The sequence below is a fragment of the Diachasma alloeum genome, unplaced genomic scaffold (assembly GCF_001412515.2).
Source record: "Diachasma alloeum isolate Michigan unplaced genomic scaffold, Dall2.0 Dall_scaffold_00296, whole genome shotgun sequence".
Classification (NCBI taxonomy): domain Eukaryota; kingdom Metazoa; phylum Arthropoda; class Insecta; order Hymenoptera; family Braconidae; genus Diachasma; species Diachasma alloeum.
In genome coordinates this window covers 501,847-517,551 of record NW_021680435.1, presented here as the reverse complement: position 1 = coordinate 517,551, position 15,705 = coordinate 501,847, and the positions used below count along the sequence as shown (strand labels likewise).

At 37.1% G+C, this 15,705-nt stretch overlaps 1 protein-coding gene across 1 annotated transcript; it reads right to left on the bottom strand.

Annotated features, from left to right (window-relative positions):
- Positions 1–503: 503 nt before the first annotated feature.
- LOC107039315 lies at positions 504–4,095 on the bottom strand. The gene is made up of 5 exons (XM_015258872.1): positions 3,969–4,095; positions 3,673–3,891; positions 1,947–2,129; positions 1,685–1,864; positions 504–1,600 (listed from the first exon to the last, which is right to left on the bottom strand). The coding sequence occupies exons 1-5, from the start codon at positions 4,023–4,025 to the stop codon at positions 1,403–1,405; spliced, it is 837 nt and encodes a 278-aa protein (XP_015114358.1). The 5' UTR covers positions 4,026–4,095; the 3' UTR covers positions 504–1,402.
- Positions 4,096–15,705: the final 11,610 nt, after the last annotated feature.

Genomic DNA, 15,705 nt, shown 5'->3' with positions numbered 1-15,705 from the left:
AATATCCTTCTAGCTGGTATCAGACACGGTCTTCTGACTGAAGATTCCATTCTGATGTACATATTCAAACTTCAAGAGGAATACACCAGTCTGAACCAACTATGACGTCGAAAGACCACTGCCACTTCGACGTTATCCTGATGCACCCATGGAATTTAACACCTAAATGGTATCCATCGAGGTTAGGGTGTACGATGTTAGTCCCACTATGATGCTGATTACCGTTGAAATCCGATTTACTGTGGTAAACCTACCAACTCTGGTAATAACTAATTTGCACCCATGGAACACCTGAATGGTATCCGTTGGGAGTAGGGTGCACGATGTTAGGCTCACTATAACATTAGTAACCGTTTAAAACCGATTGACTTTGGTGAACCACCAACTCTGGTGATAGCTAATTTCTGTAAAAGGATGATAATGAAAGTAAAAATACACTTTTTTTCGGACCAGATGTTTTATTGTGTACAAATATCTCTGAAGAAATTGAATATAACTTCATGTCCTTCACCAAAATCAATTCATATATTGAATGATCGATATAATGGAAACATGATTCCCCTTGATCTAAATTTTCTCATTTACAAATCGTTAGATGATCCCTAACAGGAAGAAAATGGATCAATGAATATAGTACTTTTTAATTAATTTTCTTGGGACTGTTTTGCTTCAATTCCGTCAGAGAAACCACATTAGAAAAAGAATTTTTCACCAACCATTAATAACAAAATATCAGCGGAGTCAAATGAGGTGAAAAAGAACGATGACTCCGATTACACAGGAAATTTGGCGCAAAGAGATTACAAAATACGTTCAGAATGGTCCACGATACTTGACAATTCTATTTGGACAGAATGAAAATTCAATTTAAACATGAAATTGCGAACTCATATTTCAATTTCCTAAATGCAGTTCACAGGTTTGCGCTCGTAACGGATCATCGAACAAGCACAAAAATCTCGTATTGCACATCAATACAGAACAATCATTGAATTGCAAAAAAGAAATATTGGAAATGATCGGCATTGAAACTAATTAGACAAATACCTAAACTCAAATGTACTGATCAAACATAAGAAATTTTGCTCATATAATCCAATTGATAGAATTATTCAAAGTGATAGAGGATTTAACTGTGGATATTTTTAAATCCGAGGAATTCTTCCATAAAGCATTTTTTTAAGAAATTTATTGTGGACGATTTTGTTTCTCAAAGATTTTTTCTGAAATATTGTTCCTCTAGGAATTGTATGTGGACCCCTGCTTACTGAATTGTAAGCAGCTGTCCTATGCATCAATTTTCTTCCTCATTTAAGGAAGATATTAGTGTCTCATATTGTCTAGAGATAGGATAATTATAAGTGGTATGATAGTCTGCTACTGATCGTTGTTGTATAAAATCCTAATTGCCAGCAGGTGGTGAAGGCTTGCATAAACCTGCTGGTGTGAAATCATACCATACCTGAAATGCCATTCTATTGTCAGGATCATTCATTTTTACATCCCACATCAGCCGTTCGCATGGTAACCTTTCCGGAAACTGATAAATTGCTGGTGCTATCGGACTTGGCGGATTGGGTTCTACTGATGTTTTTGCGCCCTATCAAAATGATATTCCTTTAATCTCAGGACAATTCTCCTCATAATGATTGCTTTAAAACGAATCGAAATTTTTTGTATTGACCTTTTCCAAGGGACATCCTTGACCATCCAAGATGATTTGATTGCTCATTTCTACTAAGTTGTATTCCCACGTTCCAGGTTTTTGATCATTGGTACAAAGACTCAATGTTTTAGATTTTCGCTCTTCTAAACTATAGATTATGCTCCTCCAATTCTTTTTTGGGGTAAGATTACCGGCGATCTAATTGTAAGCGTTTTATGAATGATATTTTGTTTATTTTAACTACTCTATTTCTCTTGAATATTGATGAAATGCATCTTACTATTGTCAAATCGTTGCTTTTAGACAGTCCTTTTGGAAAATTTAATGCTGTTATCTCGTAGCCTTTTCGATCAAACGTAACCCAAGAGCCTCCTCCTAGAATACTATTCCTCTCGACTGCTAATATATAGAAGAATGCACCCTCAATATCTCCATCCAGAATAGTACCGCAATCAATGGAAAGCTAGAGATTACCAACGGAAAGGTAAAATTCTTTAAATTATTTTACTCTGTAAGTAAAATGTATGTTGAATCTCTGTTAATCTTTCTTAATGAATAGATAATTGTCGAGAAACATAAACAAATGTTTTTGTAAAAACAGTGTGCCAAGGAAAAGATTTTCGTCCTATTCCTCCATTTTATGAGCTGCATCAAGGACGTTGGTTCTGCCACTAGTGATTTTGTATATCATAACAATTTCTTCCCCAATCGTTTGATGTAGAGCTACCCTCCTTATAGTAATTCATTGCACATGAGTATCCGTGCAATATTTCCTGATGTCACTCTTCTGCTCGTTTCTTTTTTTTTCAATATTTTGGATATTGGATTTTTTTAAAGAATACCAATAATTATTTTTAATGACAATGTTGTGTAAAAAAAACATTTGTGTCTGTTTTTATACAAAATTTCATAATTTTTTTCCACATAAACAAAGAATTGTTTTTCTGTCCTGTATTCTTTTTCACAATTCGATTCAACTGATCTATGTTCTACAAGATAAGATAGACTTCTAATCAAATTTTCGCTTGATTTTCTATGGAAATTATAGCGTTTTGCGAGTAATATTGATTTCCTCTTGAAATTTACTTATCCACTGATATTCAACCCTCGATCAATCGCTCAATCAGCGCGGCGCGGCCCGTCTTTGTTTTTTTATATTTTATATTTTAGCGTGTTTCTTGACGCTTAAAAATTCGGAAAAAATTAGAGTTCCCAGTTCAATCCTTTTGTTAAGCGTTGGCCTTGTCCGTTTTTTTCGGGAAATTTGTTTAGCTAAAAATAGAAAAGAATCATCTAACGGACAGAAAAGTGGCGCAGCGCCGCCCCATGCGAGTGAGTCCATGTCGACCCCTCGAGCGGCAGTGTTGCTACATTCACTGCCACACTTGCAATGCGCGCATAGTGGTAAGTGCCAAGATGGCAACAGCATGCTCGGTTTCAACCGGCGGCGCTGCGCTAACCGTGCGACGGATGAAGGCGGCCGAGCGCGAGTGATCAAGCGTTAATAATTAACACAACATCGACAAATTCGAATTATCTCAGATTCTCCTTATGAACAAAGTCAATAGAAAAATCCAGTGAATTCGCCGAACTATTATATTGGATTTCTATTGAAGTTTCTGTTAGTTTTTGGTCCATTCTATTGAAGTATTCAATAGAAAATATTCTATAAAAAAAGTCAATACAATTCGATTTTTCTATACAATTATTCTATTGAGATATTCTCTACAGAATTACCTTGGCTCAAATTTTCTAAGTTTTTTGTTTAATTTTCTTGTTGAAAAGGGAAGAAAAATACAATAATCTGCCTCAGGCAGCATACGCCACAAGAAACATCTGAAATTCGTCCGAAATAGATCGTTTATATTTTTTGGAAGATCTCCATCCGGCGGAGAACATGAGCGAGACAAATATCCCATAAGTATCAACATTCAACTTCCACCCAAATATTCGTTCACGAACAAGATTTGCTTCAGATCAAGGACAGACATTGAGAAGTAACTCACCTTCGGTGCTGGGTCGCCCAAACCACATTCAGCTCCTCCACCAGCGTTAGCATCGGCGTTTCCATCATTATCAGCATTAACTTTAAGAGCGCAAAGGCATTTTATCGCTTCAATGTCAATGCCTTTTTGTGGATCTATTCCAGCATCAGGATTGCTTGAAGGGTCCCCAGCCGGAGGATCCTCAGCCGGAGGATCACCAGCCGGAGGATCACCTTGACCCTGAAAATCAAATTGTAAGATGGTTTTATCATTAACAATGTTGAGTATTCGATAGAATTTCGTTGGAATTTTCTTACGTATGCATAATTCACAAACATCACTAAAAAAAAAACTGCAAAAAGGAAGCTCTTCATATTGAACTGTATAAGCCTCTAGACTTTACAAAACTGCTATCCAATTGTCCAAGTTGGTCTTTATCGTCGAATGAGCATGCGTACCTCCACAACCGTTAGTAGAAAGAACGAACAATATTGCATGGGTATGCTGATAATTTCACATTTACCGTGTTATATCATGCTGTTCGAGGATAGGATCATTAACGGAAGGTAACTTTGAGGTAATTGTTATCAGTAGTTGACTAAGAATTCACAAAGCAATGTTCTATACTAGTAAGCATGGAAAACTAACAATTCTTCGATGAATTTTATTTATTCTTTATTTATTATTCATACCTGGCCTTCAGGGGTTAGCCCTATAGCAGTAGCAATACCTGAGTTATACATAAGTAGATTATAAACTAGAAGACAATGGAGGCGATACGTTCAAAGCTCAGTCGCAAGATGACAATTGTCGTTAAAGTAATAGAAGTAATAGAAAGAGTTGAATAGAGAATACAAGTGGCGTTATTGAAAAAATATTTCATTCGCATTTGGTTAAACCTGCTGCGTAAAATGATACAATATTTATTTGTTTATTTACTTTACGTTTCATTTTTTCTTATTCATCAATCATTTTTACTTATCTTCCTCTTCATTTTTTCTTTTCCCAAATCTTTAATAAAACTAGTCTTACAAAAGTACAGCAGAACATCACTCCGGGTGCATTAAAACAAAAAAGTTGCAAATTTTCAGCGCATTTAATAGTAAATAATGGACATTTTTGAGGTTGCCAAAAAAAATCATCTTCGATTAATTTTTAAACAGTATCACTCAAAAAAAATTACTTCTGATCAATAGAAAAAGTTCTACTGATCAATACCAAGGGGTTTCAGGGGGAAAAGACAAATTTTGTACTTCCTCGAAATTACAAAAGAACTAGATGCCAGTATATTGCGTCAAGTATCCGAGTACTGGTGAGAAGCACCTCGGTACTTGTTACAAGTACTTTTGCTACTCCGGATAAGGAAAAAAACGACTTTTACTGAGTACCTGGCTGGTTCTTTTCAAAAGTACCAACAGACTCACGTTAAGTAGCAATAGTACTCAAATTCAGTACTCATAATTTTTTTCAGGAATTCATACAAAATTACAAATGAAGATCCAAATGTTGGAGCACAAGTGAACACACAGAAGAATCTGCAGGTAAAATACGTTTTTGAAATGGTACTTCACGTTTTCAAAAAGTAATTTACGATTTTGTTAAACGGATGAATTACGCTTTTGAGACCGTAAATTACAGCCTGAATGATGTGAATTACTATTTCAAGAACGTGAATTGGGATTCTCAAAATTGGAAATCAATTCGGTTTGGAAAGCACCTATAAAAACCATAATCTACTGATTTTTTCCCACAAAATATTTTCTCCTGAATACTTCTATTTACAAAAATGGGCAAGAGAGCTCATTTTATCCGTCGATAATATTCGCTTTTCTCAATGAAGTAATTAATGGAAAGTACTAAAATTAAGTCATAAAAGTACTTGAGAAAAATTCAAAAATTACTTTTCACTGGTACCTGTGGTAATTGTGAAAAGTACTAAAAGTACTATCAGAAAGTAGTGAAGCTACTTCCTCCCAGTACTATTTCTACTTGATCGGCAGAAGTAATACTTCCCTCAAGGATACAAAAAGTACTTGGGACAGGTATTTCTCGAACTTTCCACAAGTGAACTTCCCCCCCGAACCAGTCGGTACTAGAAAAAAATACATTTTTCTTTGGGTGTATACAATAATGAGTATTTGAAGAGAGAAACTTCATCAAAATTCCCTCATTTTATTATGGTCACCTCATATATTCAGAGGATGTGAAGAAAATTAGAAGGATGAAAATTTCATTTTCTCCACACGTGTACACTGATAGAACGGATTAGTTATTGTTAACGAATAGATTTTGGTTGGAGGTTAGGATCTATTCGGTTCCACCAAATGTTCATTCGTTAATAGTTAACGAATCTCGTTTGGAATAAATGGATCATTCTATCAGTGTACACAGAATGTTTTCGAACCGATATTTCGAATCCTTGGGTTTCCCTAATAGCAAAAAAGATTTTTTGCGTTAATTAAAGTCTTTATTTAATTGATTATATATATAATTGTTAGATTTGTCTCATAAAGGTGCATCTTTGGTATTTGGTAGTCTGCTCAGTGCTCCTAAGCTGTGCCCAATATTCAGAGCCAGTGCCTTCTCTAACTCCTCTGCGCTGTAATGTCGCTCCTTTCTCTTTTTTAATTTTCCGTTGTGATAGATCAATCATTAAACAATAAATTTAACCCTCGGAACAATATTTTGATGAAGAAAAGCATGATAAGGTGCGGAAAAATTTGTTGACGGGTGAGGTTAAGTGGACCCACAAATTTTTTTAAGATTTTGCGAGTTTCTTTCCCTAGTTCTGGATTTCAATCATTTAATCGACGCTGTTTCTCACCGTGAATAATGATTTCATTTATTTGTTGCTTACATTTTCCGTTTAACACACGCTGCACCGACCAACGTCTCTAACCAACTCGGTTAAGAGATGGCGCCTGAAGGTACCGTGTCAGTGTAGCTCGTCACAAAATTAAAATTATAAAAAGATTCCTATTTTAAATCTGAAAAATTGAGCTTAGGTCGAACAGATTATAGTTTTCTGTTGCTACCATAATTTAATTGAGAGAAAAAAAGGAGAAAAACAGAATACAAATTCAGAAACAAGCTACAATTAGTAGTATGCCTTCGGGTACTCGTACTCGTTCGGGTACTCCTACCTTAACAGTACTCTATTTACTTTCCAAACACGTCGACAAGTTCGATTCCAGTAATCTCGAAGAACAGAAAGAAGAAATAGGCAATTCCATGGAGTTAATGCGATTCTCCAACATTCTTAATGGAACGCATCGATTCCCATCGGGCGGCAAATAAGAAGATAGATCTACACATGGACTACGTGAAGCCAGAGTAGGGGAGGGTTATGGTGTGTATATTTTCCGGTCGACGATGCGAGACCTATTTAACGGCCGCGAGAGTCCGGTAATGGGATTCGAACTCTGCACCCTTGGGGGCCATCTTGTTTTGTGTGTACGAAAGGTGTGCTCTTTTCGTCTTCTTCTCTTCTTTATCTTCTCTTATTTCTTATTTTTATTTGGTGATATTTCTAACGGAGATTCACAAAGTTGTGGAGTTGAATGAGAAGATCCGATTAGGAGTTTCACAGAGGATTTAAAAATGGCTCACATCTTACAACATTTGCGTAAGAAGATAAAAAAACCCTCCAGAAATCTTTGCACATTAGCATACAGCTGTGACAGTAGCCTTTCGTATTCGCGAGCAACTGTCCAGAGATTAAGGATGGGGGAAACAGTGGTTTTTGAACCTAATACTGTGCCTCTTCGCGGTCACGTAAGACACACAAAGCAGTATCTGACATTCGCAATGTATATGAACAACCTACGGAATAGTTACCTTACAGCCGTAGGTTTTCGTCCCGGGGCTTTGGTTTTGTGGTCTAGCGTTTAAACGTCGTGTAAACCAACATTTTCTGCATTTACGATCTTGGACAGCATCAGATTCCTCACAATCTTGCTACCTCTCCGTAATGTGATTAAATCTCCTACACAGATTTTTTTTCAATTGCGTTTGAGGTATTTCACACAATTTCATAAGTATGAAAACTCGGTATATTCATAGGTTCAGGGGTTCGCGAAAGATTTAATGGTAAATTGGGTAATAATTACCGCTTCCTTTTGACCTTTACCCTCAAAATGGTATACCGGACATTACGTTAATTCGAATACAATTATATTTTCCCTAGATGGAGGAGGGGAAGGGGAGAGACCAGAGTATTCGATAATGGGAATGCAAGAATGGTTATATATGTGTGTGAGCACTTTAGCTATGGTCTCCATTATCGAAATAGCAATTAGAATAAATCAAAAGTGCTGCCTCCTGCAATTGGCGCGCCGATTTTCGCTCACCCAACCCGCCCAGACTTATCGTCCGATTTAGCGTTAGTTACCATCAACTTTCATCCCGGGGAATCGCCCTATCTGTCTTTTTTCTTTGATGGCTTTGTGAGAAAAGTTTCACCACCTCCATCCCTCTCCGTTCATTCCATTATGCATAGTGATGATATCAATAACGATAATTAGGAGATTGATCAAAATGGAGACGATCCATTTCTCATATCCATTATTAACGTTGAGAGAGGGAAGTCTTCGGAGTTACGTACGTTCGTGCCGGTGAACACTAAAACGAATGTTTCAGAAATTGTCCCAGGATATCTCTCTGTCGTTATCGGGGACTCCCCCTAGGAAGATGACGTGACTGTCGTTCTCACGATAGTCACCGGAGGCACATCCAAAAAACGACCTCTGGTAGGAGAATTCTCTCGTGTGGAGTATTCCAAAAGTACCATCCACATACCAATAGTCTTAGAATTTTGGAAGAAAAGTGGCAAATGGGAGAGTGGTCCGAAGACCGTTCGTTGGACTGCCCCCTGTACGATTCTTACCTGGTACACTACGGGTTGATGTCATCCCTAGAGAGACGGCTCTCGAAAATTTGTACGTCTGCTCTGTCGCTCGATAAGGCGGAATGTCCAATATGAAATGTAAATCAGACGATATTAAGATTGATTTTTCTGGGGGGAAGGAATCGTAGAAATCGTAGAGCAATCAAAATGCTTCGGTGTTAGTGTTCTACACCGATTGCTCATCAAATCTTCCGGGATTGTAAATATCCTAAGAACTATGAAATATACTAAGAATGCTCTATAAATTGTCACCGCAGTAATACTAAATTTTGGAGGACCGGGCGCACATTGAAATTTAATTTTTAATTTTCCGAACTGAAGTGAGGAAGTTATTGTAATGACCCCGGAAATCAATTATGGAAATTTCATGATTTCTCCACGTTTCATGAACCCTAGAGACTCTCCCGACACTTTTGAGAGATGAGTCTGTATGTGTGGATGTGTGTATCTGTGTGTATGTGACCAAAATTTTCTGCTCTGATTTCTCTCGACCAAACAATGCGATTCAATTTCTCTCTCACGCAATCAATGTGTTTTTATGTAACTTATTGTTGGAACTGATTAGGTTCTGACCAACATCGCCTCAGCGGTTCTTTAAATTTTGCATTAAAACTTGTAAAAAAAACGTCAAAAAATGAGATAATTTTACAAATTTGATGATTCTGTTGACAGAAATAATGAGATTAATTACTTACCATCATAATTGATGTAACTTTGTATGATTAAGACTGAAGTGAAATTCCAGTAAAATTGTCTCAGCGGTTTACTAAAATACCAAGTATATTTTAAATCATGTATTTTGAATCAAGTATATTTTATTATTGATTCCGGTTTATGCATATAATTGATTCCGGTATAAAAAGTACTCAATTCCGGCATTTTTCTTTCTGTACATAATATAGAGCTTTATCGAATGACCGTACGTTCGAAAGATATCAAAACAATTCCTGTTGGGTGTTGGGGGAATAGCAATTTACATTACTTTTTCCCTTAATCGAATTCAATGTCACTCTCCTGAAATTTACTAGTCAAATTTCGGTAGAAATTACGGTTAAATTACGATAATTTTTTTCGCAATGAAAAAGGAAAATCTGTTATCTTACATTATGTATGCGTACCCAAATTATAAAAACTGCCTGAAAACGGATTTTCCTATATGTTCACGATCTGGGTCAGTATGTTTGAACTTTTTGCATATTTTGTCAGTGTAAGAATTGTCTTTCATTACAGTAGTCTATCAAATGCATACACTGTTTAACAATTCCTCCTGAAATTTCAAGTAAAAAGTCTTGAAATTTTTAACAATCAATTATTCACATGAAATTTTCATGTATTTTGTTATGGAAAAATTAGTTGAATTGTTCAGTATTCAATAGAATTGCAACTTTCAGGTCCACATGATAATGAAAATTAAAAAAAAAAATTAAAATTCGAGCAACAATTTCACTGAATTTCTAATCTACTGAAAATTTAGTTGGATGTTAAGTTCAATTTCCACAACGAATTTGAAAATTCTAGATGTCGTTGAAATATCAGTGATGATATAACCTAAAAAACCCAATTATCCTGAACTTCTAATCTGAATGAGAAATTCCATGAACGATTTGATTTTAAATTTAATTCAAGTTCACAATATTGAGAATTCAAATGCAACTATTGCTTAATTTTCAAAAAATTTCTGACAGTGTATCTAACACATAAAAAATTCATCGAATACGATGAAAGAACACGGTTCGCCCTCATCGAATGAAAAATTAAAAACAGTTGACGTGAAAATATTTCGTCTTGGAGGTAGAAAATAGGGTGCGTGTTGGAGTCTGAATGGCAAAGGCAAGTCGGGCATTAGCTGTTGGCCGACCGCAAGAATTCTGGACCGTCCGGTGCCGAGGGGAAGAACGGTTTATCAATCCAAACTCCCTCATCCTGTGGACCAAACGCGCTTGGCTCGCGTCGAGTGAATCGAGTGGATAGGGAAAGTGAAGCTGGGGCTGCACTCGGTCTCACTCTTTTGTGAAAGTGGTAGGATGGGAAAGCACTTGATCTTAGGAGGAAAAGCCAACACTGTGGCCAGCTCAAACCTCTCTGTCTTCCTTTTTCTCTTTTGCACACACTGGTAACCTTAACCCAAGCTGCCCCCGCCCCAGACCAAGGTTTCTCAAACCGCCCCATGGTCGAGACCGTGGTTTTACCGAGTGCAGAGGAAAGGATCAGAGGTCGGGACCAGTAGCAGGATAAACGTCGGTTAATTGACGAACCTTAATGTCTTTTGAATATCCCATCATTTTCCAGCTGATTATTTTCCGCAAATGACTGAATTTATGACTATTTTTTTTAATCCCATAAATAATGAGCCAGAAAAATGGTAAAATTAGGGATTGTGGCACAGTGGGCTTGGTACTTTTTTTTCTATTATTATTCTCGATGAATAACGAGAGCACTTCGTCATTCCTTCCAATTTAAGTGTAACGAGCCACACCGATACATTTCTTCTTATTCTTTACCCTTATACCCATTTCGGCCACATCTCACTTCTCTCCCTCCCTCCCTCGACCCCCACCCCCCTCGGTTGTACACTGTAGTTGTTCACGGGTTCCCGTGGCGTTTCCACTCTCCTTTCCTTCTCTTGCCGCAGGAAGGGAGAGGTACCCCGGTCTGTAATCCCGCACAATCCAGACATTTTTCACCATTATTCGGGCACGACCGCCGCGGCGATGGCGGGCAAATAATTAATTTCTCACGGAGCTAACGAGCGCTGCTTTTTTTTCATGCCGAGCACAACCTACATCTCCCACCTTCCCCTCTCAACCTTACAATCCACCCTTATAGGATTGTATGAAGCAGTGTACTATGGACAATACGGGATGACATCTGAAATATAAAAAAGCTGCGAGCCGTTCCGGTGTCGGGAGAGGCGACGCCGAGGCGAGTACCAGAAACGAAATGTGCTGAAACGACGGAATTCATCCTTCCCCCTGTTCCATCACCCCCTCGCACTCTTTAGACATGTCTTGGTGAGAGAAAAAAAGTGATGGTGAATGATAGTCAATGCCTTCGTAATTATCAATTTAGTGAATTGTTTTTCGGATTCAATTTGTTTGATGTTGATCATTTATGATATTTGTTTAGGAACAAATTTCTGCGCCTCCACGTAGGGGAGGGTGTGCCTGTACTGCCCACCTAAGGGGAAATGCCAGTTTTTTATTTTATATTTCAACTTGAGTATAAAAACGTATTATGTGAGACTTCTTTAACAATTGAACTCGTTATTCTCGAAGTGTAGACGCCTAATTCTCCTTAGAATCCACAAAATTGATTGCAAATAAAAGAGAGAGCCTTTTGAGCGGTACTACCCGCCGTCGGGTAATACCGCTCGGCACGATTCCAATGCCGCTCATAGGGTTTTGCGTGTATCGCTCGCACCGCAACCTAACCTGTACTCGAGTGCTGTCGAGCAACTACGTGGCCGATCCTATGAGCGGTATTACCGGCTCCGCTCGGCGTCAACAAAATTGTTGATAATTATTGACATGAGTGGAGTTTTGAGTTCGAATAGGTCTCAAATTACGCGTGAAAGTACTTTCCACCCGAGGGCGGGAAGTACTCACTTTTATCCCGCTCATCAGGGAGCAAAGTACGAACTTTCCGAGCCGACGTATGAAAAAATTCCTATTTCGAAATAAAAATCACAATGTCGAGCATACCTTTGGATATCATGTTCTAAATTGATTCAATAACGACTAAAAATATTAGTTCAAAAGGGCTATTCGTTTGGTTTATTTTTATGATGATTTTTGTAAATTTAGAATTGTCCGTAAATTGGTCTGAACGTGCACTTTCTGTTGGTTTCTTCAAATATGATGTTTTAAATTCATTGTATAATATAGAATGCAGATGACAACGTTTTTCCATTCAATTTATAAATGAATTATGGGAATTATTCTCATACCATTCAAAAATTTATTGATTTTTCATTTTTCGGTAGATTTATTTCCACGGATTATTTAAATAAAAAAAAAGAAATGTTAAAATTGATTGAATTATCATCAAACCAACCTAGTTCGACTTCACTTTCATCGAATGAATGAATGGTAAAGATATATATTATTTCATATTTGAAATTTCATCAAATATTCATAAACTAAATTGAAAATATAACACAATTGATTAAAGAAGAAATTTCATTGGATTTAATAAAATGATATGAAACGATGAATTATAGAGTATAGAAGCAAATGATGTGCTAAATAACGATTTGCGAGCATATTGCTAGCGGAGGGTAGGGCAAAACGGACGACTGACGGAAAATTGATAATTTTTGTTTATGCTTCCAAATGTGGAGCGAAAATGAAAATTCCAAGTCATTTGTGGTTTGAGGCGATTAGCAAATCTGATCAAATTGCGGTTCAACGACACTTGTTGTCCATCCAAGAAACTCACTTTTAATTCAACACATTCAGTGTTCCTGATTTGAAGGTAAGAAAAAAAAGCAAAATTACCAATTTTCTCTCAGTGGAGCATTTTGCCCTAGAGGTCAGTTTTGCTCTGCAGTTCCTTTTGCGCTCTCGGTCCGTTTTGCCCTACCCTCCCCTTACTTTGTCGTTGTTAAAAATTTCAAGCTTTTCCACTTTGAAATTTTAAAGTAATTTTCTGATAGTATACTATATTAAATATATAAGCAATTTCCCACTTGTTCCTCGTGCAAATGAAAATCTTCCTATTCCTCCAATCTCTACAAAATGAAAAAAATTCCATTATTCTCCAGAAATTCAGAATAATTATCGACTATTTCAAGTGTTATAATTTGATCTTCCACATGAAAATTTCAAATACACTCCTACAACAACAACCTCTCCCAAGTAATTTCTCCGCTGTAAGTCGTATGCGGCGAGACGGAAAACCGACAGTAGAATATAGAGGGTTATAGTTAAAAGGTGGAGTGAGGAGAAGTCGTCCTCCGTAGCCCTCTTGTCCGCCCGGTCACTTAAATTTGTGTGGTGTGAACGCCCGGACCAGTAAATCCACCCCTTTCGCGGTCTCTTAGAGAACTCGGGTCATAGATCCTACGAACTATCGTGCAACAACCCAACCCTCTCGGATCCACTTTTGCGAGTACGATCCACACATAACCCGAGAGTCTATACCCCTTCCGAGCACATCTCGGTGTCAGACACCTCTGTTCCATCTATTCCTTTCCAAACTATGCGGCAAAATCTCGAATAATTCGATGTGATTGAACTTTTGAAATTGGAACTGGCTAAATTAAGAGGCTGAGAAAAATTTTTTTTTCTCTTTTTATTATGCAAATATTTGATATCAACAAGTCATTTCAATAGAAATTTTCAATTTTCTCCGGTGAGAACATCGTTAAAAAAAGTTCAAATCATTTCCTGCCGAATTCTTAAAATATTTCGAGTCCAGAATTTCATATTTTTCAAATTTTCAGTTGACCCTTAATTGAATGGAGTGCGAAATATACATTCGTTATACATTTCTACATGCATTGTGACCTTTTTGATAGCAGAAAAATATCTTCATCAGTTATTATTGGCTATTAGCTATTTTATCAGCCTCCGCGTTCGTGGGTAATTCCGCCCAGAGTTTGTGGGTAATTCCGTCCAGGGTTTCTACACGGCTGCTAGACTCTGCAGCTAGAGGGCGGTCGAGTGACAGCACGATTATTTAGGGTAGTCGGTGGCCACTGGAACATCGGGTAAATTCAGGGTAATTTATTATTATTCACGTGAACTCTTTCTCGAAATGGAGCCAAAGAATGGAAACGAAGGATGAAAATAGGAAAAATTATACCAGTTGGTCTGCATGGAGAAATTTTCGATACAAATTATCCTACCGTTCTATAAAAGTGTATCATGAGTCATCGCTTCCTCACTTCTATCCCGAAATTAAGTAAAAATTAATATATGATGATCAAATTTTATTCTACGTTGAAGAAATTTTATCCTTATAAAAATAAAAATGACCGTGCCGTTAGAGTAAAAACTACTGTACCTATAGGGTAAAATTTTCCAACCGTTCTAGAATTTTCGTTGTTATCTACATAAAACCTATTGACTGGGAGGGTAAAATTTATTATGCATCAGGATAAAGTTTCTCTAACGTAGAATAAAATTTGATCATCATGTAATAATTTTTGCTAAATTTTGGGATAGAAATGAGGAATCGATGACTCATGATACACTTTTATAGAACGGTAGGATAATTTTTATCAAGAATTTCTCTGCGTGTGCATTGCTCAAAAAAGTCATCAAAACAAGGTGGGCGGTATTGCTCGCATGTCGGGCGGCATTACCCTCAAAGTTCGATGCCACCACTCACTGGCCGACGGCAGTTGAATTACATAATTAAATATGTTCAATGTTAATAAAGAATCAGTCCTCTTCACATCTTTGAGTGGTGATTAGTTAATATAGCAACTCCAATTTTTCCGGCATACTGATAGGTAAATATTAAGTTTTTATATGCGATCTTGAAGTATTTTCACGTATATTGTGTCGGAAGCTGACTGCTATAAATGAATTTAACCTCCTTGAGCTATTACACTTAATAACGTGTGTGCTCATGCACTGATAGAAAGGATTAGTTATTGTTAACGAATGGATTTGGTTGGAGACCGAGGGTCTATTCGGTCTCACCAAATGTTCATTCGTTAATAGTTAACAAATGCACATTTGAGGAGCCTTGTTTTACTCAATTTTCACTTTTCCAATGAATCATTCGTTAATTACTCTACACATTTGTTGATAGTTAACGAATCTCATTTTTTTTTATCGTTATTTTACATCGCTTCGACCCGGTTACGGTATGCTGCGATGATGATCAAGACGTTAAATGGTTAGATCGCACCATTCTACCCGGCTGGGATTTGAACTCGAAACCTTTCGCATGTGAGGCAACGAACTTATGTACTGCGCCAAGCCACCGGGCTACGAATCTCATTTGAAATGAATGAATCAATCTATCAGTGTGTAGATATACGGGACCTCCCATTCTACGCTTTTCCTTCTAAAAACAGTTTTTTAAATTTCAATTATGAGATGTTCATATAAATTCAACGTGTAGTGAAGCACTTTTTTTTAAAGTATCAAGTTTCACCAGCACTTAACATTACCCAGGATTCGCGACGGGGACGC